The sequence below is a fragment of the Engystomops pustulosus genome, chromosome 1 (assembly GCF_040894005.1).
Source record: "Engystomops pustulosus chromosome 1, aEngPut4.maternal, whole genome shotgun sequence".
Classification (NCBI taxonomy): Eukaryota; Metazoa; Chordata; class Amphibia; order Anura; family Leptodactylidae; genus Engystomops; species Engystomops pustulosus.
The window spans coordinates 18,516,633-18,542,001 of record NC_092411.1 but is presented as its reverse complement, the minus strand read 5'-3'; the positions used below and the strand labels follow the sequence as shown (position 1 = coordinate 18,542,001).

General features: G+C 45.4%; 1 protein-coding gene across 1 annotated transcript in view; it reads left to right on the top strand.

The window, feature by feature from the left end:
- The window catches only part of ADAMTS12 (ADAM metallopeptidase with thrombospondin type 1 motif 12), a 348,163-nt gene that overhangs the window by 229,277 nt on the left and 93,517 nt on the right, over positions 1-25,369 (top strand). The window contains exons 7-12 of the mRNA XM_072134459.1: positions 8,588-8,737; positions 12,527-12,670; positions 13,009-13,153; positions 16,035-16,127; positions 22,433-22,578; positions 24,843-25,012. Of these exons, the coding sequence (XP_071990560.1) occupies positions 8,588-8,737; positions 12,527-12,670; positions 13,009-13,153; positions 16,035-16,127; positions 22,433-22,578; positions 24,843-25,012 (848 nt within the window). The remainder of the gene's footprint in view (positions 1-8,587; positions 8,738-12,526; positions 12,671-13,008; positions 13,154-16,034; positions 16,128-22,432; positions 22,579-24,842; positions 25,013-25,369) is intronic.

The following is a 25,369-nucleotide window of genomic DNA, read 5'->3' as shown; positions in this document are numbered from 1 at the left end:
ATCTATCTATCTATCTCATATCTATCTATCATGTAACAATGGTCCACACACTATACTGCTATTCTGATTTGTAATGTAGTGATGGGTTTGCCTTTTCTCGGGCTCAAAAAAGTTATGTTCCAATAATGCAGCACTTCTCCTAATGGCTCTGCCAATGCCTTAGATTGTATTGGTAACTTGTAGACACTGATACAGTTTAAAGCAGACAGAGAGGATGCAGCTCAGATAGTTAGAGCCTGCAGCCAATCTCTATGTGCCACCACTCTCATCACAATCTATGGATCCCCTAGCAATTGCATAGTTTGCAGAATGTTAAGTGATCCTAAAACCCAGAGATGCTGTGGTGCTGAAGATGCTGAAATCCCTACATACTTTGGGCCACATTTATCACTTTTGTGCGCCTAAGTGTAGTAGTTGCGCCTAAATTCGGGCGCACTGTTTTGCCAGAATTATCACAAGCTACAACCATCTGTGATAAGTATATTTTCTGCTTCTTATTAATCACTTTACTTTATCACAGTTTAGGCGCAGTTTAGGCGCAATGTTAGATTCGGGCACTTACATGTCATCCTGCTACAAGCTCCTCTCTGCTTCTCCCACAGCCCAGAATGAAGATAACACTCACAGCAGCACCCAGGTGTGTGACACCCTGCACCCAGTGACCTCCTCAGCAGGGGCTTCTCCTGGAGGGGATCCCCCAGTGCTGGTCACCTGCTGCACCCCTGTAATTCTGCACAGTATCCCCCTCAGATACACTGGTGATACTGTGCAGAATGACATGGGGGACACTTGTATGTATCTGCAACATTCTGCAAACTTGTGCAAACTTCTCTTGCTCTTGCTGTGAGCTCAGCGTTTTGCAGAATATTTTGTAAATAGAAGGAGATGAAGTGTAAATAGAGTCTGCAGCTCCTGTCTGTAATGTATCTAATGTCTGTATTATATGTTCCAGTGTCTGCAGTGTATGTAGTGTGTCTATTATATGTTCCAGTGTCTGCAGTGTATGTAATGTGTCTATTATATGTTCCAGTGTCTGCAGTGTATGTAGTGTCTGTATTATATGTACTAGTGTCTGCAGAGTATCTCATGTCTGTATTATATGTACTAGTGTCTGCAGAGTATCTCATGTCTGTATTATATGTACTAGTGTCTGCAGAGTATCTCATGTCTGTATTATATGTTCTAGTGTCTGCAGTGTATGTAATGTATCTATTATATGTTCCAGTGTCTGGCTGAGCTTTGCTGCTAGAAATGAGCTCTTCTGCAAAGGGGCTCAGTGCTTTCTTCTCAGATAACGCCACCTTCGGGCTGGAGTGTTTTTGCACCCGTTTTTGCGCCTAAATGCAAAAGTCGCACGTGATGAATATCATTAGGCGCAGCAAAACATCTGGAATTGAACGATAGATGAGGGAAAGGTGGTTATTTTAGCTGCGCGGCTAATTTGACGTTTAATCGCAAAACGGGCACAAAAACGGTGCGCCTAAACGAAAACGCGCAAAAACAACAGAAAAAACAAGTGATAAATGTGGCCCTCTGCCTATAAAATAAACTTTATGATTAAGCCCCACCCCTTCCACCATGCAGGGTCTATCAGGTGGCTTGAAGGAAACCTACCATCTGATGCATTATGCAGCAAACATACCCTGAGACTGCTGTGGCTACACTGATGCAGGATCATATCTTGGTTAATCCCTGAGCTTAGTGGTTTTGCTGAAAAAACAATTATAACATTCAGGACCTTGGGAAAGCTGGGTCAGGCTGGCTGCCAACATAAACACATTACACACGGAGCTTTTCTTATAGATGGAGCTTATGTCAAGACATAACTAATCAACCTGAGCTGCATCACTCATACACCGCAGCTGGGTGATGGTGCAGCGATTGATTATTCTGCCTTCAGGTACAAACCAGGGATTACATCATCCTCTCCTGCAGGGAATAACTAATGTGCTAGGAGAAGCGCTGGAGCAGCCACAGAAGCAGCAGAGCTTCATTATCATGATGATATATCTGTTTTATCAGCAAAACCACTCAGCACAGGGATTAACCAAGATATGTTTCTGCATCAGTGTAGCTACAGCATTCTCAAGGTATATTTGTTTCATAATGTATCAAATCAAATGGTAGGTTTCCTTTAAGCCTCCATTGCCTGGCATGACCCCCTCTGTGCCCACTTAGCATAGAATTGGTGTAAGAGGTAAATATCTACAATTCCTGGGCATGTGCCATGAAATGTGACTTTCCCAATCACTGATAATTCCACCCCCCCCCCTTAAACGTATAACTTATCGTAATATCACCTGTAAGGATATTGCTTAGACAGCGCCTTCCACTTGGTAAATTTGATTGTAAACTCCCCCTTACCAGGAGGGGCTTGCACTGATAGTGCTTAGCCTCCATCTCCTTGGTACATTGTTCAAAAGTATTGTCCTGTACTATGGACATATTTAAAGGGGTTTTCCCATGAAATAGACTTCTCAGACTTTAATCCCCTAATGATGTTTACAAAATAAAGATCATTTTTAACTCCTTACTTTACAATGTTACTCAGTTTTATTAGTGTTTTAGCTCCTATCACTCAGTGATGGTCAGTGTAAGACCAGATGATCCTCTGTGCTATGAGATGCCGTGTGCTGACAATGTGCTTACGTTATCAGGGTACAGGGTTTATATACACTTTCATTTAGCTTCTGATCATCTTTCAAAGAAAGATCAGAGATGAGAAATTATGAGATCCGTGAGATGGATATAACACACAATGGAACACTCAGCTCTGCTGTCTCACCTTATTAATAATCACAGTCAGCTCTGCTATGTCAACCCCTCCCCTGGGATCCAGAGCTTATCTTATTTGTAGAGCTGAGAACAGTGTAGAAGTATGGATGAACCTTGAGTCGCCTGTGTATGTAATGTTCTCAGCCTCCTACCCCTTTCTCTTCTCTGGCAATACAAGAGAAGTTAAAGGAATCTGCCTGACCATAGACAGGAGTTTACGGTCGTATCCATGGACAACCAAAATTGTAAACACCAGGACTGATATAGACAGGTTGGAATTATATCTGTGAAGTGCTGTTAATAACAGTGAACTAGAGTATGTGTTATTTTGTTATCCTGAGTATATTTAAGAATCTTGTCTTTGTGGTCAAAAGGTAACATAGTGGTCATAAAGGTATTGGTGGAGAGTGGTTGGGGCAGGGAAGGGGGAGAGTTCTATCAGATTTTAAGATTCCTTCAACACTTTTTCGATACCTGACATCTGATTATATAGTTCAATCAACTCAGAGATGAAAGAATAGTGAAACCTTACCATCCGAAAACCCATCCAGGGCAGCGATCACTTATGCATCAGGATGATGTCATCAAACAACTCGATGAACGCTCACCTCAAAGAGACACTTCTGACTCTGAAGAAGTTCAGCGAGGGCAGAGTATCACTCAGATAGAGGGCACATGATAGATACAGCAAATAAGTGCATCTCATTCCTCTCAAGGAATTTTGAGTGATAGATGTAAGACTGAAGTATATATTACAATGATATATTTCTATATACTGCACTTTCCCATACATTTTAGCAAAAAAGTTAATTATACTTTTCTATGGAAATCACCGGAGAATGGTTTCAATACTATTCTATAGAAGATAGCAAGGCATGCTCCCCATAATCTTACCCAGAAGTCCATGCTCACCAGTGCAATAGAGCATGTTCACCAGTGCAATAGAGCATGTTCACCAGTGCAATAGAGCATGCTCACCAGTGCAATAGAGCATGCTCACCAGTGCAATAGAGCATGCTCACCAGTGCAATAGAGCATGCTCACCAGCGCAATAGAGCATGCTCACCAGTGCAATAGAGCATGCTCACCAGTGCAATAGAGCATGCTCACCAGTGCAATAGAGCATGCTCACCAGCGCAATAGAGCATGCTCACCAGTGCAATAGAGCATACTCATCAGTGCAATAGAGCATGCTCACCAGCGCAATAGAGCATGCTCGCCAGTGCAATAGAGCATGCTCGCCAGTGCAATAGAGCATGCTCACCAGCGCAATAGAGCATGCTCATCAGTGCAATAGAGCATGCTCACCAGCGCAATAGAGCATGCTCACCAGCACAATAGAGCATGCTCGCCAGTGCAATAGAGCATGCTCACCAGCGCAATAGAGCATGCTCACCAGCGCAATAGAGCATGCTCACCAGCGCAATAGAGCATGCTCGCCAGCGCAATAGGGCATGCTCACCAGCGCAATAGAGCATGCTCGCCAGTGCAATAGAGCATGCTCACCAGCGCAATAGAGCATGCTCACCAGTGCAATAGAGCATGCTCGCCAGCGCAATAGAGCATGCTCACCAGCGCAATAGAGCATGCTCGCCAGCGCAATAGAGCATGCTCGCCAGTGCAATAGAGCATGCTCGCCAGCGCAATAGAGCATGCTCGCCAGTGCAATAGAGCATGCTCACCAGCGCAATAGAGCATGCTCGCCAGTGCAATAGAGCATGCTCACCAGCGCAATAGAGCATGCTCGACAGTGCAATAGAGCATGCTCGCCAGCGCAATAGAGCATGCTCGCCAGTGCAATAGAGCATGCTCACCAGCGCAATAGAGCATACTCACCAGCACAATAGAGCATACTCACCAGTGCAATAGAGCATGCTCACTAGCAAAATTCAGCGTGCTCACCAGTGCAATAGAACATGCACACCAGCGCAATAGAGCATACTCATCAGTGCAATAGAGCATGCTCACCAGTGCAATAGAGCATGCTCGCCAGTGCAATAGAGCATGCTCACCAGCGCAATAGAGCATGCTCACCAGCGCAATAGAGCATGCTCGCCAGTGCAATAGAGCATGCTCACCAGCGCAATAGAGCATGCTCGACAGTGCAATAGAGCATGCTCGCCAGCGCAATAGAGCATGCTCGCCAGTGCAATAGAGCATGCTCACCAGCGCAATAGAGCATGCTCACCAGCGCAATAGAGCATGCTCACCAGCGCAATAGAGCATGCTCACCAGCGCAATAGAGCATACTCACCAGCACAATAGAACATGCTCACTAGCAAAATTCAGCGTGCTCACCAGTGCAATAGAACATGCACACCAGCGCAATAGAGCATACTCATCAGTGCAATAGAGCATGCTCACCAGCGCAATAGAGCATGCTCACCAGCGCAATAGAGCATGCTCACCAGCACAATAGAGCATGCTCGCCAGTGCAATAGAGCATGCTCACCAGCGCAATAGAGCATGCTCACCAGCGCAATAGAGCATGATATATTTCTATATACTGCACTTTCCCATACATTTTAGCAAAAAAGTTAATTATACTTTTCTATGGAAATCACCGGAGAATGGTTTCAATACTATTCTATAGAAGATAGCAAGGCATGCTCCCCATAATCTTACCCAGAAGTCCATGCTCACCAGTGCAATAGAGCATGTTCACCAGTGCAATAGAGCATGCTCACCAGTGCAATAGAGCATGCTCACCAGTGCAATAGAGCATGCTCACCAGCGCAATAGAGCATGCTCACCAGTGCAATAGAGCATGCTCACCAGTGCAATAGAGCATACTCATCAGTGCAATAGAGCATGCTCACCAGCGCAATAGAGCATGCTCGCCAGTGCAATAGAGCATGCTCGCCAGTGCAATAGAGCATGCTCACCAGCGCAATAGAGCATGCTCATCAGTGCAATAGAGCATGCTCACCAGCGCAATAGAGCATGCTCACCAGCACAATAGAGCATGCTCGCCAGTGCAATAGAGCATGCTCACCAGCGCAATAGAGCATGCTCACCAGCGCAATAGAGCATGCTCACCAGCGCAATAGAGCATGCTCGCCAGCGCAATAGGGCATGCTCACCAGCGCAATAGAGCATGCTCGCCAGTGCAATAGAGCATGCTCACCAGCGCAATAGAGCATGCTCACCAGTGCAATAGAGCATGCTCGCCAGCGCAATAGAGCATGCTCACCAGCGCAATAGAGCATGCTCGCCAGCGCAATAGAGCATGCTCGCCAGTGCAATAGAGCATGCTCGCCAGCGCAATAGAGCATGCTCGCCAGTGCAATAGAGCATGCTCACCAGCGCAATAGAGCATGCTCGCCAGTGCAATAGAGCATGCTCACCAGCGCAATAGAGCATGCTCGACAGTGCAATAGAGCATGCTCGCCAGCGCAATAGAGCATGCTCGCCAGTGCAATAGAGCATGCTCACCAGCGCAATAGAGCATACTCACCAGCACAATAGAGCATACTCACCAGTGCAATAGAGCATGCTCACTAGCAAAATTCAGCGTGCTCACCAGTGCAATAGAACATGCACACCAGCGCAATAGAGCATACTCATCAGTGCAATAGAGCATGCTCACCAGTGCAATAGAGCATGCTCGCCAGTGCAATAGAGCATGCTCACCAGCGCAATAGAGCATGCTCACCAGCGCAATAGAGCATGCTCGCCAGTGCAATAGAGCATGCTCACCAGCGCAATAGAGCATGCTCGACAGTGCAATAGAGCATGCTCGCCAGCGCAATAGAGCATGCTCGCCAGTGCAATAGAGCATGCTCACCAGCGCAATAGAGCATGCTCACCAGCGCAATAGAGCATGCTCACCAGCGCAATAGAGCATGCTCACCAGCGCAATAGAGCATACTCACCAGCACAATAGAACATGCTCACTAGCAAAATTCAGCGTGCTCACCAGTGCAATAGAACATGCACACCAGCGCAATAGAGCATACTCATCAGTGCAATAGAGCATGCTCACCAGCGCAATAGAGCATGCTCACCAGTGCAATAGAGCATGCTCACCATTGCAATAGAGCATGCTCACCATTGCAATAGAGCATGCTCACCATTGCAATAGAGCATGCTCACCAGTGCAATAGAGCATGCTCGCCAGTGCAATAGAGCATGCTCACCAGCGCAATAGAGCATGCTCATCAGTGCAATAGAGCATGCTCACCAGTGCAATAGAGCATGCTCATCAGTGCAATAGAGCATGCTCACCAGTGCAATAGAGCATGCTCACCAGTGCAATAGAGCATGCTCATCAGTGCAATAGAGCATGCTCACCAGCGCAATAGAGCATGCTCGCCAGTGCAATAGAGCATGCTCACCAGCGCAATAGAGCATGCTCCCCAGCACAATAGAGCATGCTCGCCAGTGCAATAGAGCATGCTCGCCAGTGCAATAGAGCATGCTCACCAGCGCAATAGAGCATGCTCGCCAGTGCAATAGAGCATGCTCACCAGCGCAATAGAGCATCCTCGCCAGTGCAATAGAGCATGCTCGCCAGTGCAATAGAGCATGCTCACCAGTGCAATAGAGCATGCTCACCATTGCATTAGAGCATGCTCACCAGCGCAATAGAGCATGCTCGCCAGTGCAATAGAGCATGCTCACCAGCGCAATAGAGCATGCTCGCCAGTGCAATAGAGCATGCTCGCCAGTGCAATAGAGCATGCTCACCAGTGCAATAGAGCATGCTCACCAGTGCAATAGAGCATGCTCATCAGTGCAATAGAGCATGCTCACCAGTGCAATAGAGCATGCTCACCAGTGCAATAGAGCATGCTCACCAGCAAAATTGAGCAAGATGAGTGTTTGTTTGTATGTCTGCACCACCCCACATATAATCACAACATTTTGCACGGGTGCCTCCTGTGACTCAGGGAATGTCAGCCAAACACTTGGGCCAACATTGTTGTAGAGGCATTAAATCATCTCTGATATTCCAGTCATATCCAGAGCTGCAGTCTTATCCTTGCATTATATCACACTTGATACTCAAGTCACATCCAGAGCTGTGGACTTATCCTTGGCATATGCTTAGCCAACGTTGTTGTAGTGGCATTAGATCATCTCTTACTCCAGTCATATCCAGAGCTGCAGTCTCATCCTTGCATTATATAATCGCTGATACTCCAGTCACATTCAGAGCTTTAGACTTTTCCTTGCCATATGCTTTGCCATCATTGTTGTTGAGGCATTAGATCTTCTCTGATACCGCAGTCACACTCTCCCATAAAATTCAGTAGACTTTACAGTATTTTTAGTTACAGCAGCTAAAGATGGAAAAGTTGTATTGATTCCTTGGAAATTTTATCATTAACCTTAATGATTTGTTATTTTTTGATGCAATCTCCAAGATTTAGTGAAGATTTTCTAGTTGACCATGGTAGAATCCATTAGTCGCGGCCCCCAGGGAGGCTCAGTATTGTAAATACTATTACGTACAGGCAGGTAGCCTCCAGGATGAAATCCCCCAGTCATCCTTGCTCTGGATCCTTACAATCCTGTGCGTCATCCCGGAGATAAATGAAAGTTGTTCCAATAAATCACAATCAGGCGGCTTCCCTGTGTGGTGGATATTACGCTCTGCATGGTGCAGTGTATAATGTAATAAACAATGGCGGATAAGGTAATGAGGCCTCTGTGCACTGCTGAGACATTGTGGAGGCCTGGGAACACGGAACAATACGGATAAATTCCATGGCTTATGCTTTGTTCCAGATCTTTCTGCTGTAATTACTAAAACTGGGCCGATAATAATAACAATAATAATACTAATAATAATCTGTGTATCTTTCAGAAAGGATATCTGTGCAGGAAGGAACGTCCCCTGTGAGACCCTCGGCTTGTCCCATCTGTCAGGCATGTGCCAGCCGCACAGAAGCTGCAACATCAACGAGGACTCCGGCCTCCCCATGGCGTTCACCATCGCCCATGAGATTGGACACAGGTAAAAGTAATGGACCATTTGTACATAGATGATAGTAAGGCAACAGATACATAGATATGAGATAGATATGAGACAGATAGATAGATGGATATATATGAGATAGATAGGAGATAGATAGATAGATAGATGGATAGATAGATAGATATGAGATAGATAGATGAATAGATAGATAGATAGATATTAGATAGATAGATAGATAGATAGATAGATAGGAGATAGATTTGAGATAGATTTGAGATAGATATGAGATAGATAGATATGAGATGGATAGATATGAGATAGATATGAGATAGATAGATAGATAGATAGATAGATAGATATGAGATAGATAGATATGAGATGGATAGATATGAGATAGGTATGAGATAGATAGATAGATAGATAGATAGATAGATAGATAGATAGATATGAAATAGATAGATATGAAATAGATAGATATGAGATAGATAGATAGATAGATAGATAGATAGATAGATATGAGATAGATAGATAGATAGATATGAGATAGATAGATATGAAATAGATAGATATGAGATAGATAGATATGAGATAGATAGATAGATAGATATGAGATAGATATGAGATACATATGAGATAGATATATAAATAGATAGATATGAGATAGGTAGATAGATAGGAGATGGATAGATAGATATAAGATAGATAGATAGATATGAGATAGATAGATAGATAGATAGATAGATAGATAGGAGATAGATAGATACATATGAGATAGATAGAGAGGTCGGGTCACTTACTAATATTTTCCATTAAATCTAAGAACTTTTCTTCTATATTTGTACCATAATTTCCCAGCTTAACTAATGCACATGAAATCTATGCAGAAATTATTAATAGCCATAACTAGCATGATATATTCTGCCATCTGATTGGTTCTGTAATCAATCAGTTTAACAAATTAATTTTACTGAGATAAATATAGATTAAATTTCCGGACATTAATGTAGATAATTTAATAAAATATCCGTAGCCTATCATTTACGTTCAAATCAACTTTAAATTTCATTACTATAGAAAAGTGTCTCTAATGCAAGAAATTATCTGGAGAGTCACCGCAAAACATTTCCATTAATCAGTATTTATCCATATTTTCAAGTGACTAAAATAAATTTTATTTTTGGCTGTCTGGGTCTTAAGGGCATTGGTCACTCTTTACTGCCCATGTGCCTTTACTGCCTTGTGGATAATCCCTAAATGTTCATCAAGTGATTCAGCAGTGGGGATACTTACATTTGTGCTGTGTGCAGACTCTCCTTGATTCTTTGTTAACATGTCTGAGCTCAGCTGAATAGGAGGAACTGTAGCAGGAGATTATGACTCCTCCTGCTCCCTCTTCATCCCCTCTTCCTGTCTCTGTCAGTGAGGAAAGACTGTGAGAAAAGAGACACAATGGAAGATGCCATGAGGAGCCTAGAGTAGTGAGAGAGAGGAAGCCACTTATATATGCAGAGTCCAGCATAGTGACAACAGAGAAAGATTGAATCGATCAGAGGAGGCAAAGACACAAGTACATATACATGCAGAGACATGCCTAATAGAACAGATTTATTGAAAAGTGGCCAAGCACTTTATACTAGCTTTTATCTAGACACAGCACCAGAACCAAGCTTTTTGCATACACAAATTTCTAGAACCAAACCTATTAGATACAATCACTTTAGTACCAACCTTACTACATAGATATAGTACCAGAACCAAGCATCGATACAGTAACATCAATACAGTAACAAAACCCAGAATAATACATAAATACAATACCAGAAGCAGTTACACTACATAAATACAGCAACAAAACCTGTAATACTTTGTAGATTCAGGAACAGAACCCAGTACACATTACATAATACAGTTTCATAACTACATAGATATGCACATAGATAAATATTAAAAGCCTCCTACATAGATACAGTATCTGAACCAAGCTTAGTAAATAGAAGCAGTAACAGAACCAAGCTGACTACATAGATGCAGTACCTGAACCAAGCTTACTAAATAGACGCAGTAACAGAACCAAGCTGACTACATAGATGCAGTACCTGAACCAAGCTTACTAAATAGACGCAGTAACAGAACCAGGCTGACTACAGAGATACAGTACCAGAACCAAGATTAGTACATAGACAGTTCCAGAAACAGGAATACTATATAGATTTGATACCAGATCAAAGTCCTATCTTTCTACGGGCTACAGAGTGGTACGGTGCCGCAAGTGTGCCCATAGAAGTGTGTGGGGGACATATATACGTCCCACATACATAAGTGTGAATGTAGCCTAAGAGGGAACAGGGTTTAGCAGTTGGTAGAGAATCAATGTTTACGGATAAACAAGATAAAAAGTTGTAGAACAGCAGCACTGTACTGTACCCATATATACAGAATAGGAGTAGTAGTACTGTACCCATATATACAGGAGTAGTAGTACTGTACCCATATATACAGGATAGGAGTAGTAGTACTGTACCCATATATACAGGATAGGAGTAGTAGTACTGTACCCATATATACAGGATAGGAGTAGTAGTACTGTACTGTACCCATATATACAGGATAGGAGTAGTAGTACTGTGTGCTGTCCCCATATATACAGGATAGGAGTAGTAGTACTGTGCTGTACCCATATATACAGCATAGGAGTAATAGTACTGTGCTGTGCCCATATATACAGGATAGGAGTAGTAGTACTGTGCTGTCCCCATATATACAGGATAGGAGTAGTAGTACTGTGCTGTGCCCATATATATATACAGGATAGGAGTAGTAGTACTGTGCTGTGCCCATATACACAGGATAGGAGTAGTAGTACTGTGCTGTGCCCATATATACAGGATAGGAGTAGTAGTACTGTACTGTACCCATATATACAGGATAGGAGTAGTAGTACTGTGTGCTGTCCCCATATATACAGGATAAGAGTAGTACTACTGTGCTGTGCCCATATATACAGGATAGGAGTAGTAGTACTGTGCTATGCCCATATATACAGGATAGGAGTAGTACTACTGTACTGTACCCATATATACAGGATAGGAGTAGTAGTACTGTGTGCTGTCCCCATATATACAGGATAGGAGTAGTACTACTGTGCTGTGCCCATATATACAGGATAGGAGTAGTAGTACTGTGCTGTGCCCATATATACAGGATAGGAGTAGTAGTACTGTGCTGTACCCATATATACAGCATAGGAGTAATAGTACTGTGCTGTGCCCATATATACAGGATAGGAGTAGTAGTACTGTGCTGTCCCCATATATACAGGATAGGAGTAGTAGTACTGTGCTGTGCCCATATATACAGGATAGGAGTAGAAGTACTGTGCTGTGCCCATATATACAGGATAGGAGTAGTAGTACTGTGCTGTGCTCATATATACAGGATAGGAGTAGTAGTACTGTGCTGTGCCCATATATACAGGATAGGAGTAGTAGTACTGTGCTGTGCCCATATATACAGGATAGGAGTAGTAGTACTGTGCTGTGCCCATATATACAGGATAGGAGTAGTAGTACTGTGCTGTGCCCACATATACAGGATAGGAGTAGTAGTACTGTGCTGTGCCCATATATACAGGATAGGAGTAGTAGTACTGTGCTGTGTCCATGGTGGTAGTTCTGGTCAGTGCCATTGCAACATTTTTGAGACTGAGAGTTGAGACGTGGTACTATGCGGTGCCTATATGTTTGATGTCAGTCAGCTATAATTTTTCTATGTGCCAGGTGTTTAGGGTTTTCATGCAAATATATAATGTCCGCTGTCATTTTCTTGCAGCTTTGGGATCCAGCATGATGGACAAGGGAACGACTGTGAGTCATCGGGAGGACAACCGTACATAATGTCCCGGCAGCTGCAGTATGACACCTCCCCGCTGACATGGTCGCCCTGCAGCAAAGAATATATCACCCGATTTTTAGAGTAAGCAGGGATTTATTTCAACATCTGGTCTTTGATTCTGCTTTTTTAAACTTGACCACAACATAAGGTATATTGCTGTAGGTTCCTTTGTCACGACTAGGGAGCACGTGGGAGCTGACTGCATACTGTCTATGCAGTGTACTCTAATAACACATTACATAGTGCGCTCCCCCTAGTGGTGGTTGCAGGGAGATAGATTTTACTACTACACTAAATGGGGAAAGAATATATTACAAGATCTGATAATGATAAAAAAAAGTATGTAAATTTAGAATTGAAAGAAATTGTCAGGTTAAATCTCGTGTGATTGGTGATTTTCTCTTCTTCTTGCCCTGTAGTCGGGGGTGGGGATCCTGTCTCGACGATTTACCAGCAAAGAAAGATTTTAAGCTTCCATTAATTGCCCCGGGAGTCCTGTATGATGTCAACCACCAGTGCCAGCTGCAGTACGGACCCAACGCCACCTTCTGCCAACTAGTGGACGTAAGTCAGTAGGTTTTCCTAAAAACTTTGATTTATATTAAAATTTTAGCCCAAGGGCAGACAGAAGACCCTAATATTCGCTTGGTCCCATTGGTTTTAAATGGCTGCACATATGTTGTGTCTACCCCTTTCATAACCCTATTTTTCAACAAAAAAATCTGATAGCGCCGCCTTCTGGATGATCAATGATGAGTCTTTTTTCACATCTGATTGACATAGAAAAATATAATCTTCTTTGCATTTTTTCAAAGGCTTCCATTTTATTTCATCTATGTAGTGACTATTCTAATCAGTTGGGACCACTGTTCCTGAGCAATCACTGCCGTTAATTTGGACACCTAATATGCTAATGAGGCACTCTAATGTCAGGTGGGTTGTGCCATGCTGCCCTCTCCAGCCCTGGTATGCCCATCTGACAGAGATCCTACAGATCTTACAGAGACTCAATAGAATATTAGAACCTGAAAGTATCAGCCCGGATTGCTCGGGATCGGTGATGGTTTTACCAAAATTCCAACTGTACTGGAATCAACGGAGCCGCAAAAATTATAGGAAATCTATCATCAGGAATTTGCCTATTAAGGTAGATCTGATGGTCGGTTCTTACTAACATTCTAAACCTAAGATTCTAATCCTATAATACTCCTTAATCTGATCTAAACTTTGTCTAACTAATATGCAAATTTTCAGCAGAGGCTACTTGGGCAAGGATTAGCCTCTCGGGTCTGTGGGAACTAAAATTCGAATCACCCCCCTTTTCCCTAGATCTGATATAAACATAAATAAACACTAAAAATCATAAACATGTTAGGTACCTAAATGTCGAATCTATCAAAATATGAAAACGGTTATTCCCTGCGTTTAACTCCGTAACAGAAACTAGCGCCTAATATTGAAAGGGCCACTTTTTTGCCATTTTGCAACATATAAAAAGTGGCTGTAAAGTCCTTAAAATGGTAGCAGTGAAAACGTCATCTCATCTCGCGAAAAAATGACACCCCCCCTAAAGCTAAATACACTGAAGTATGAAAGTGTATTAGCGCCAGAAGTTGGTAACATGAAGAAATTATTTTTGTACAGAAAAGTTTAATTTTTGTAAATGTATGAAAACATTTGGTATTCCCGATGATCACGCTAACACAAAGAATAAAGTCATTCATTTTGGCGCACAGTGAAAGCCGTAAAATCCAAGCCCACAAGATATTGGCGCAAATGTATTTTTTCACCAATTCTACTTAATTTGGATTTTTTTTTTAAATTTATACTTAAGGACACCCGACTTACAGACGACCCCTAGTTAAGGACGGACCCCTCTGCCCACTGTGACCTCTGGTGACCTCTCTGGATGTTACTATAGTCCCAGACTGCAATGATCAGCTGTAAGATGTCTGTAATGAAGCTTTATTGATAATCCTTGGTCCAATTAATGCAGAAAATTTTTAAACTCCAATTGTCACTGGGACAAAAAAGAAAATTTGTCTGAATCTACAATTATAAAATATACAGTTCCGATACTTGATCAAAAACAGAATGGGATCAGAATAAACACCAGGATTTCTTCTATGACCTGATAAATGCTGTAAATAACTACGTCACTTGTCAGCAGGGGAAAGTTTTAAAGTCAAATAAGGCAGAGGTTGTGAGCAAATGTCAGTGGAACAGTAATTTCGAGAAAAAGGTTCAATCCAGGGTCAAGAACATAGAAGCCAAATAGCAACAGATGCGTCACTTTGGATGGAGTAGGAACTTAATGCTCAAGCACCTTCCTGTGGGGAGGAGCCTTCTATAACCAGAGACCACCAGCGATTGGCAAAGGTCATTGTTTCCATGAGCCCCGTATTTCTTTTAGATAACAGGGGAATCACGCATGTGCCAGGACACAGGAGAGGAAAGGAGAACATGGGTGGCCATTGACAGAGCAGGACAAGGAACAGGAAGTCAGGACAGTTGCCTTAACAAACCATCACCTCTGTGTATGTACAGCAGCAGAGCTATAGTTGTAACCACCGAGGCGCCGGAATAGCATCTGGAGGAAGCATCTGGCTTTCAGAAGTAACAGTAGAAGATACCATGTTGGTTGGTTTAGGGCTCCCCCTCCATATCAGACATCTACAATACAACATTACACAAGTTAATCTTTATCCAGGAATATTGGGGCCAGTGTATGTTTCCATTATTGGGATTATCTATCGCTAATGGCTGAACTAATTGTACGGAAAGCCGCTAATCTGATAAAAATAGACTGCAGGGAACACTTATTACACCATATTGATGGTCTGTGATGGAAGTCAATGCTTTTAGGAAATCTGCCCTTATCTGGCCTCATACTTAATTATTTTGCATTAGTGTGATAATGGGAAGTAACTTGTGAATGTTTCCATTCTGTAAATCCATATATGAGAGCAAAGTCAAACTGTGAGCAGCCAAAGTCACCTGAGGAACCTCCAAGGGGACCTGGACTCCAGTAAAAGCCTTTCCTTCTGACCAATCCCTTCCTATACATCTGAACCCCCCTCCTTTCTGGATTTAAGTCACTAAGTTTGAGAAAACCCACCCCTGCTGTTCCTGCTGTTCTGTCTGCAATAGGCCATCAGAAAAGCCCCACCCCTGAGGAGCACTGGCTTAGGTTTAATAGGGTTTCCTCCTGATTAATATTTTTAATAATATATTCTCATTGAATAAATATATATTGACCATCCAGGAAAGATGTCCACCCAATCTTGGGTTTTACATGTAACGGCATTTAACTCCATTGGTTCATAAAGAAACAAACCTGTAGATTATTACTTATTGCACAGGTTCCTGGGTGGACTATAAAAGGCTGCAAAAAGATGAGATATGAGATGTTTTCATGGTTTCTTTCCATATTTATTCTCTGCAGAACGTCTGCCAGACCTTGTGGTGCGCAGTAAAGGATTCCTGTAGGTCCAAGCTTGATGCTACAGCAGATGGGACCCGATGCGGGGAAAATAAGGTATCTATGTCACATCATACAAGGCACAACTATTATGTTGTGTGGGGGTACATTATCCTTACAATTCCCCTTTAAGGGGTAAACATTACAGAACTTGGTGGTTTTGGTCCATAAATGTCGCTGTTGTCTGTAACCACTTGCTGCAAAGTTGACTAGAGCAGCCAAGGACCAGCATATGATGGTGATGGGTGAACGGCACTGACTGCACTCACTCTAACCCCTGTGGGAGATTTGGCCCAGTAGAGACCGTGGTAGCGGGGTTTTGTGATGCAGTTCAAGACAGTGACACCAAGGTGCAGTCCAAAACAGGTCTCGCCTGCGTTTATTGCAGCAGCAAAATAAAACAGCCTTTACATTCAGGCATTAAACAAACAAAATCCTACCCGTCAGGGTGCTAACTAAACAGAGTTTCTCTAACTCAACACTAGAACATAAAATAAGTCGCTGCTCCAGGCACAGAGGTCAGGGCTGTGTGCTCTCCAGCCTCCTTTCAGAGAGACAACACTCTCAGCTCTGCTCAGTGGCTTTATGCAGACTGATTAGGCTGCTCCCATCACCTGTGTCCAAGGTGCTGGACAACACAACCTCAGCACTAAGGCCTCGCATAGTATGAAAACCTAGGGGAAACATACCGCCCATCCACAGTTAACCCCTTCAGTGTCTCTTATACCCTCCCCCTCTGTTTGACCCTGTGGGGGCGAACACTTTTGGCCATCAGACAGTGGGTCCGAGACAGGGCATCGGCATTCCCATGCAGCTTTCCTGCTCGATGTTCTACCGTGAATTTGAAATTCTGCAACATTAGGAACCACCTTGTGACCCTGGCATTTCTCTCTTTGGCCTGACTCATCCAGGTGAGGGGAGAGTGATCGGTTACTAGCGTAAACTGTCGCCCTATCAAGTAATACCTCAGGGATTCCAGAGCCCATTTGATCGCCAAGCACTCCCTCTCAACTATGCTATAGTTCTTCTCAGGAGGTGTGAGCTTGCGGCTCAGGAATGTCACGGGATGTTCCTCACCCTCCACTACTTGGGACAGAACAGCCCCTAAGCCCACGTCAGAAGCGTCAGTCTGTACAATAAAGGTTTTGGTGAAGTTAGGGGTGATCAGTACCGGCCCCTCGCACAAAACCGTCTTAAGTCGCTGAAACGCCCCCTCAGCCTCTTCACTCCACTTTACCATTACCGACCCGCTACCCTTGGTCAGGTCAGTCAGGGGTGCCGCTATTGTCGCAAAATCGGGAATAAATCAGCGATAATAGCCCATTATGCCTAGGAAAGCCCTCACTTGCTTCTTGCTCACAGGTCGTGGCCACCGCTGTATCGCCTCCACTTTATTTACTTGGGGTTTGATGACACCTCGCCCAATACGGTACCCCAGGTAACGGGCCTCTTCCAGACCAAGCGCACATTTTTGGGTGTTCGCTGTCAACCCTGTTACTATAGACTCCCAATCCCAATCGTTACTATAGACTATGATGTCATCCAGGTAGGCCGAGGCATATCTCCGGTGAGGTTTTAGTACGAGATCCATTAACCTCTGGAATGTGGCGGGAGCCCCATGTAGCCCAAAGGGGAGTACCACATACTGAAATAGCCCATCAGGAGTAACAAAAGCTGTCTTCTCTCTAGACCTGTCAGTAAGGGGTACCTGCCAATACCCTTTCGTCAGGTCAAGGGTGGAGAAGAACCTAGCCTGTCCAAGTCGTTCTATCAACTCGTCAACTCTAGGCATAGGGTAAGAATCAAATTTGGATACCTCGTTCAACTTCCTAAAGTCATTGCAGAACCGTAGGGAACCATCAGGCTTGGGAATCAACACAATAGGACTCGACCAGTCACTTTTAGACTCCTCGATAACCCCCAGGTCTAACATCTGCCTGACTTCTTCGGTTATGGCTAGCCGGCGCTCTTCAGGGACCTGGTAGGGTTTTTGGTGTACCCGGATGTGGGGTTCGGTTATGATGTCATGCTTGATGACTGAAGTACGACCCGGTAACTTAGAGAACACATCAACGTTTCGGAGCACAAACTCCTTCCCTTCCTGAATCTGGGCCCTGGAGAGGGACTCCGAGATCCGTACTTCAGGCACCTTGGCATCGGGTACACCTACCTCGGGTGTCAACTTCTTGGGGACAGACGCTTTTCGTACTCCCACGGCTATCAGGGACTCTCTTTCCCTCCATGGCTTTAGGAGGTTCACGTGGTATATCTGTTCGGGTTTCCTCCTCTCCGGGTACACCTACCTCGGGTGTCAACTTCTTGGGGACAGACGCTTTTCGTACTCCCACGGCTATCAGGGACTCTCTTTCCCTCCATGGCTTTAGGAGGTTCACGTGGTATATCTGTTCGGGTTTCCTCCTCCCCTTGTAGTTAACCTCCCCTACTTTCTCCATGACTTCATATGGACCTTGCCATTTCGCCAAGAACTTACTCTCTACGGTGGGCACAAGAACTAACACTCTGTCGCCTGGGTTAAAGGTCCTGAGTCTGGCTGATCTATTGTAGACCCTAGACTGGGCCTCTTGTGCCCTTGTCATGTGCTCCTTTACAAGGGGCATTACTGCCGCTATGCGGTCCTGCATAAGTGAGACGTGTTCAATCACACTACGGTGGGGGGTCCTTTCCTGTTCCCAGGTCTCCTTAGCTACGTCCAGGAGTCCATGCGGGGAACGGCCATATAATAGCTCAAAGGGTGAGAAACCTGTGGAAGACTGGGGTACCTCACGTATGGCAAACATCAGATAAGGCAACAAACAATCCCAGTCCTTCCCATCTTTGCTGACCACCTTCTTTAGCATCCCCTTCAAAGTCTTGTTAAACCGCTCGACCAGGCCATCTGTCTGAGGATGATATACAGAGGTGCGGAGCTGTTTAACCTCCAGTAATTTACACATCTCCTTCATTACTCTAGACATGAATGGGGTACCCTGGTCAGTCAAGATTTCCTTGGGGAGGCCTGTGCGGGAGAATACCTGGAACAGCTCCCTAGCAATGTTTTTGGAGGAGGTGTTCCTTAATGGAATCGCCTCTGGATACCGCGTAGCGTAGTCCAGGATAACCAGGATGTACTGGTGCCCCCTTGTGGATTTGACTATGGGGCCAACCAAATCCATTGCAATCAGTTCAAACGGCACCTCTATGATTGGTAGCGGGACCAGAGGACTCCTGAAGTGGGACAACGGGGCAGTAAGTTGACACTCAGGGCAGGAGCTACAATACCGGTTTACCTCCTCCCATACCCCAGGCCAGAAAAATCGCTGCAGGATCCTCTCTCGGGTCTTCCCAGCACCTAAGTGCCCTCCCAGCACATGTTTGTGTGCCAAATCTAGCACCAGCCTATGGTGAGATTGGGGTACTACAAGTTGCTCAACCTCCTCACCCCGTATCTGGTCAACCCTGTACAACAGTTCCCCAACAATCACCATTCGGGGGTATATTTTGTCAGCCCCTGGTATTTGGAGTACCCCATTTATCACTTTAACATTCTCCTGTGCTTTAAATAAGGTAGGGTCCTGTAGCTGTGCAGCCCCAAAATTTTCACGGGAAATCTCAAGGTCCGGCATGTCGGCCCCCACCTCGTGACCCTCGACCTCACCAGCTAGGACCTCTAGGGGAGAGAATTCATCACCTGAGGTCACCCCTACTGCTGGTGTGGGCACATTGGCCTCGAAGGGTTCAGGGGCCAAGGCCGGGCATATCCGATGTCCATTATCTGTAATAGCACCTGAGGTGGGTCTTCGTCTCCAGAGGTCCCAAAACACCGGTAAGTCTCTGCCGATAATAGTCTCATGAAACAGGGTCCCCACCACCCCCACTTCATGGGTGATAGTACCACAAGGTGTATGTAGGTTGATGACGGCAGTGTGATATTCGCGAGTGTCCCCATGTATACACAACACTCCCACTCTCCGCCCACTGTACAGTCCAGGATCAACCAAAGTTCCCCGCACCAGGGTGACCAGACTCCCCGAGTCTAGCAAGGCTTCCACCATGTGACCCCCGATTGTGACCATACACACTTGGGGTTCTGCATCCGTGACTTACTCGGCTGCCAGAACCGGCCGGGCAAACAGTGACATTCGCCGGGTCTGGTTGCAGTCCACTGGCTCCACTGACAGGGGACAGTTGGCAGCAATATGGCCAATTTCATGGCATCGCCAGCACTGGATACGGCTATGACCTCTGTCACGAGCCTCACTGGGTTTCTGCGTATCCAAGCCCCCCAGTGGACCCCCTCCCAACCTGACCTGTTTCCCTTTTTCTGCAGTAGCAATCTTACCAGATGGTTTGGTGACCTTATCACTGGCACTGCTTCGTGTGGGAGAGATAAGTAGAAGATCCTCCGTAGCCCGATACCTCTCTACAAGGGACACAAGATCCTCAGCATTTGTGGGACCGGCCTGTCCAACCCACCGCTGGAGCCGAGAGGGCAGAGAACGGGTGAACTTGTCAAGAACCACTCTCTCGACCATCTGTGCTGGGGTGCAGTCCTCGGGTTGTAGCCACTTCCGGACAAGATGGATCAGGTCATGCATTTGGGAGCGCGGGGGTAGTTTTTCAGAGTATGCCCACTGGTGGACCCGGCTGGAACGAACTTGTATGGTGACCCCAAGACGAGCCAGAATCTCCGCCTTTAGCTGGGGGTACTCACGGGCCTCCGTTTCACTCAGGTCGTAGTAAGCCTTCTGCGATTCGCCTGTCAGGAACGGCGCCAGGACATCTGCCCATTGCTCAGCTGGTAACTCCTCTCGCTCAGCTACTCGCTCGAACACGCCTCCACATCGTCGGTCGCCGTCATCTTTTGTAAAGCCTTCTGCACTGCAGCCCGTGCGGAATGCTGGACAACCGGATACCCTTGCAAACCAATATGGGACCCCTCAGTAGTCGTCGCTTGCGGTGCTGCCATAACGCCAGAAAACTTTTCCCTCATCAGCTGGAACATGGCTCGGGACTCTTCCTGCTGCTGGCGGGACCTCTCCTCCTGCTGCTGGAGCATGGCTTGCTGCAGCTGTCGATTAGCTCGGGACTCTTCCTGTTGTTGCTGGAGCATGGCTTGCTGCAGCTGTCGATTAGCTCGGGACTCTTCCTGTTGTTGCTGGAGCATGGCTTGCTGCAGCTGCCGATTAGCCTGGGACTCTTCCTGCTGCTGGCGGGATCTCTCCTCCTGCTGCTGGAGCATGGCCTTAATAAAGTCCTCCATCTTGGCTTTATCCTGCAATTTGTCTGCTGCTTTCACCCAGGCCATGCAATGTTGCAGGATGTAGCGAGCCTTTCAGGTGTGTGTCTTTTGAACTGCCCGCATCCTCCACCATATGTGGGAGATTTGGCCCAGTAGAGACCGTGGTAGCGGGGTTTTGTGATGCAGTTCAAGACAGTGACACCAAGGTGCAGTCCAAAACATTCTTTACATTCAGGCATTAAACAAACAAAATCCTACCCGTCAGGGTGCTAACTAAACAGAGTTTCTCTAACTCACCACTAGTACATAAAATATGTCGCTGCTCCAGGCACAGAGGTCCGGGCTGTGTGCTCTCCAGCCTCCTTTCAGAGAGACAACACTCTCAGCTCTGCTCAGCGGCTTTATGCAGACTGATTAGGCTGCTCCCATCACCTGTGTCCAAGGTGCTGGACAACACAACCTCAGCACTAAGGCCTCGCATAGTATGAAAACCTAGGGGAAACATACCGCCCATCCACAGTTAACCCCTTCAGTGTCTCACACCCCCTATAGGTCTCCCTATATCTAATACATCAGGACATAGAGTCTGAGCGATATTGACCATCTCATAATTGTCTTAATGTTTATTAGCAAAGTTACTTAGATCGGACGTCAATAAGTCATAAAGATAAGGAACGGAAAACTGCTGGCAATGGAGTCGGCCCAATGGACACCGGTACACTGACAAATTTATTCATTTCTATGTAGGACTAGGGGAACAGTGTCAAATCCCAGGGGGGCCGATTGCTTAGAACAAGGAACCTGATGCTTTATGGGAATTAAGTACCAGTGCACATGCATAAGGATTTCAGTGCACCATGGGTGTGGCTATGAGGTCCACTGCACCCAGTCTCCCTAAATTTTAAAGGGAGAACATAGTACTGTCAGCCAAGTGGGAGTAGGAGGTAAAGCTAAGCACTGGAGGTTGTCCTTAACCTCGTAGCCACACCCACTGTGCACCAAAATACTAATTTGCATATACATTGAACGGAGGATTTCATGCTTATGATGCATATTTTGCTATCCCTGTATCATTGTGGTGATTGTCTATGATGCATAATAATGATACAATGTCGTTTTGCAGTGGTGCATCAATGGTGCATGTGTTACTGTAGGAAAACAGCCGGACACTGTGAATGGGGGCTGGGGTATGTGGACGTCGTGGACCCACTGCACGAGGACGTGTGGAGCTGGGGTACAGAGTGCAGAGAGGAAATGTAACAACCCGGAGTGAGTATGCATCAAACCGTTTTGTGTATACAGCTCATATGCAGGACCAATGGCACCTAGCGATCAGTGTATGATAAAACCCCGGCCCCTCTGCCCGGCAGGACACATAGCGAGGCGCCCGTCTTCTGAAATATCCGGTGGCCGGCTGTGCTGGCATACAGTTTTATCCCAGGACCTGCCTTGTGTACACTTGCACAATTACCAGGCCTGGAATGCCCTGCACTGCCCCACTCCGCCACTAAACATGCCCCCTCTAACCCTTCCACACCCACTTGGCATGGAGGTGGCGTTAAAGCTGAAATAATCACAATTCCTGGAAGTTGACTAGGATATGAGATTATCTCAGAGCCCGTACACCAGAAAACTAGTCTTCAAGCCCTGATAAATCTCCCCCGATGTGTCCATTGGTTACAAACTACAAACTAACCCTGTGTAGTCTCTCCCTGTAGTCACATATACAGCCTTAAAGGGAACCTGTCACCAGGAGACCCATTTTTTGCACTCCCCCAGTCCCCACAGAGCATAGTACATACACTGCCACAGTGTTTTTGTATAAAAAATAGGTTTTACAGAAAAAAAGATATGTTATATTGTACCTTTCATTAGCATCTGCTGTGTGACTAGGCACTCGTCCCCTGGGAGGGGCTGGAAAGGAGTAGTCCCCCCCCCCACCACCCTTGGGAAACTGCTCCTCCATGTGACCTTTTCAAATATATGAAAACACCCATCACTTGACTTAGCGACGCCCCCTGCTCCTCTACAGCCAATCCCGAGTGAGGGGAGTTATTCATATATTTGAAAAGGAGGACACATGGAGGAGCAGTTTCCCAAGGGTGGTGGTGGTGGGGGGGGGGGGGAACTGCTCCTTTCCAGCCCCTCTCAGTGGACGAGTGCCTAGTCACACAGCAGATGCTAATGATGCTAACATTGTACGTTATAGGGGAAAACAAAATATCTTCATGGTAACAGATTACAAACAAACCCTGTGTAGTCAGATCCTGCTGTTGTATTGTTTTATCTATTGCCCTTTACTTTATTCTATTGAACATTTGTTAGGAAGAGTTGAAATAGTGGTGCGGCACGGTGGCATTACATCCTTGCAGCGCTGGGGTCCTGGGTTCAAGTCCCAGGGTCAACATCTGCAAAGAGTTTGTATGTTCTCTCTGTGTTTGCGTGGGTTTCCTCCTGGTCCTCCGGTTTCCTCCCACACTCCAAAACATACTGGTAGGATGATTAGATTGTGAGCCCCATTGGGGACAGGGACTGATCTGGCAAACTCTGTGCAGCGCTGCGGAATCTGTGTGCGCTATATAAATAAAGGAATTATTAAATTATTATTAATTTATATGTCAGAAGACCACAGAATCAGACTACAGAGGGTTTGTTTGTTCGTAGTCTGTTACCATGGAGATGCAGAACAAGCTTTCATGAAAATGAACACTTAAAGGGGTTCTCCAAAGGTTGAAATACTTGCACAAAACATAGTCAGGTGTGGCTCTGTTTTTGGAAGTTTCTTCCTTTTTTCATTATTAGGAGGGGAGATTGAGCACATAAGATTTGCTTGTGAAGTTGGATATACAGTGGCCTTTACATCTTTAGGGAGTTTGTAGGTATTCTAAAAAATCCTGGCTGCCGGGGAAAAGGGGTATCACTAAAAAGAAAAAAAGTAGACTTACTTTGCTCTACCTCCTGCTTCGAGCTCCGGATTTGATGACTATATTGGGGCTCATTTACTTACCCGGTCCAGTCGCGATCCCGGGGTGCGTTCTCCGACAAGGATTCAGGTTCTGCCGGGATTCACTAAGGTCGTGCACCCGATATCCAGCATGTGTCGCTGCTGCGCCGAGGTCCACCGGAGTTCACCTTCTTCTTGCCAGTGCATGTAAGTGCTGATCTTGCCACACAAAACAATTTTTAAATTCCGCGTTTTTTCCAAATTCGTCGGGTTGTCCAACAGCTTCGCCCCCCCCCCCCCATTTCTGTCGTGTGAAAGCCGATCGCGTGCGCCAAAATCCTGGCGGAATTCGTTGTAAAACGGAAAAATTTGGGAAACCCGACGGAAATGAGCCCCATTGTTTCCCTTTTTCATTATCCCCTGCCCAGGGTGTTTTTTCTATATTTCCCAGTAATCCCCTTTAAATCTTGTTCATCCCCTTTGGACCCACTCCAGGACTCTGTGGTTACAGGGAGCTGCGGCATCACAAATCAGTATGTAACTTGCCTCCCGATTAATTTATCCAAATTTTTTATTTAACTCTTTTTAGGCCAAAGTTTGGAGGGAAGTATTGTACCGGAGAAAGGAAGCGCTATAGAATGTGTAAGACCAACCCGTGTCCTAGGAACCAGCCGTCCTTCCGCCAGATGCAGTGCGCTGAGTTTGATTCGGTGCTGTATAAAAATGATCTGCATACATGGTATCCTATCTATAACACAGGTAAGTACTAGATGGGGGAAGTCACACTTAAAGGGGTGTCCGGGGCTGCGATTTTTGTACAAATTTTTCCGCTCTTGTCCCATGGATTGTGATTGGCATTGTAGCTCTGCACCCGGAATTTGAATTACTTGGGCCAAATGAAAGCCATTCACATGCCTTATACATCAGCGATCACCTACTTAAAGGGGTTAGACACATCTGCTACTTAAATGGGTTTTCCTATTAAAGATGTCTATCATGGCATTTCCACCAGATGTATGATCGGGTCCTAGAGACCTACACCAGTCTTCAAAATAACCCAACAATGCTATGTTTTATGTCGCTCTGCCCCTCAACCAATCAAATCCATAACAACAG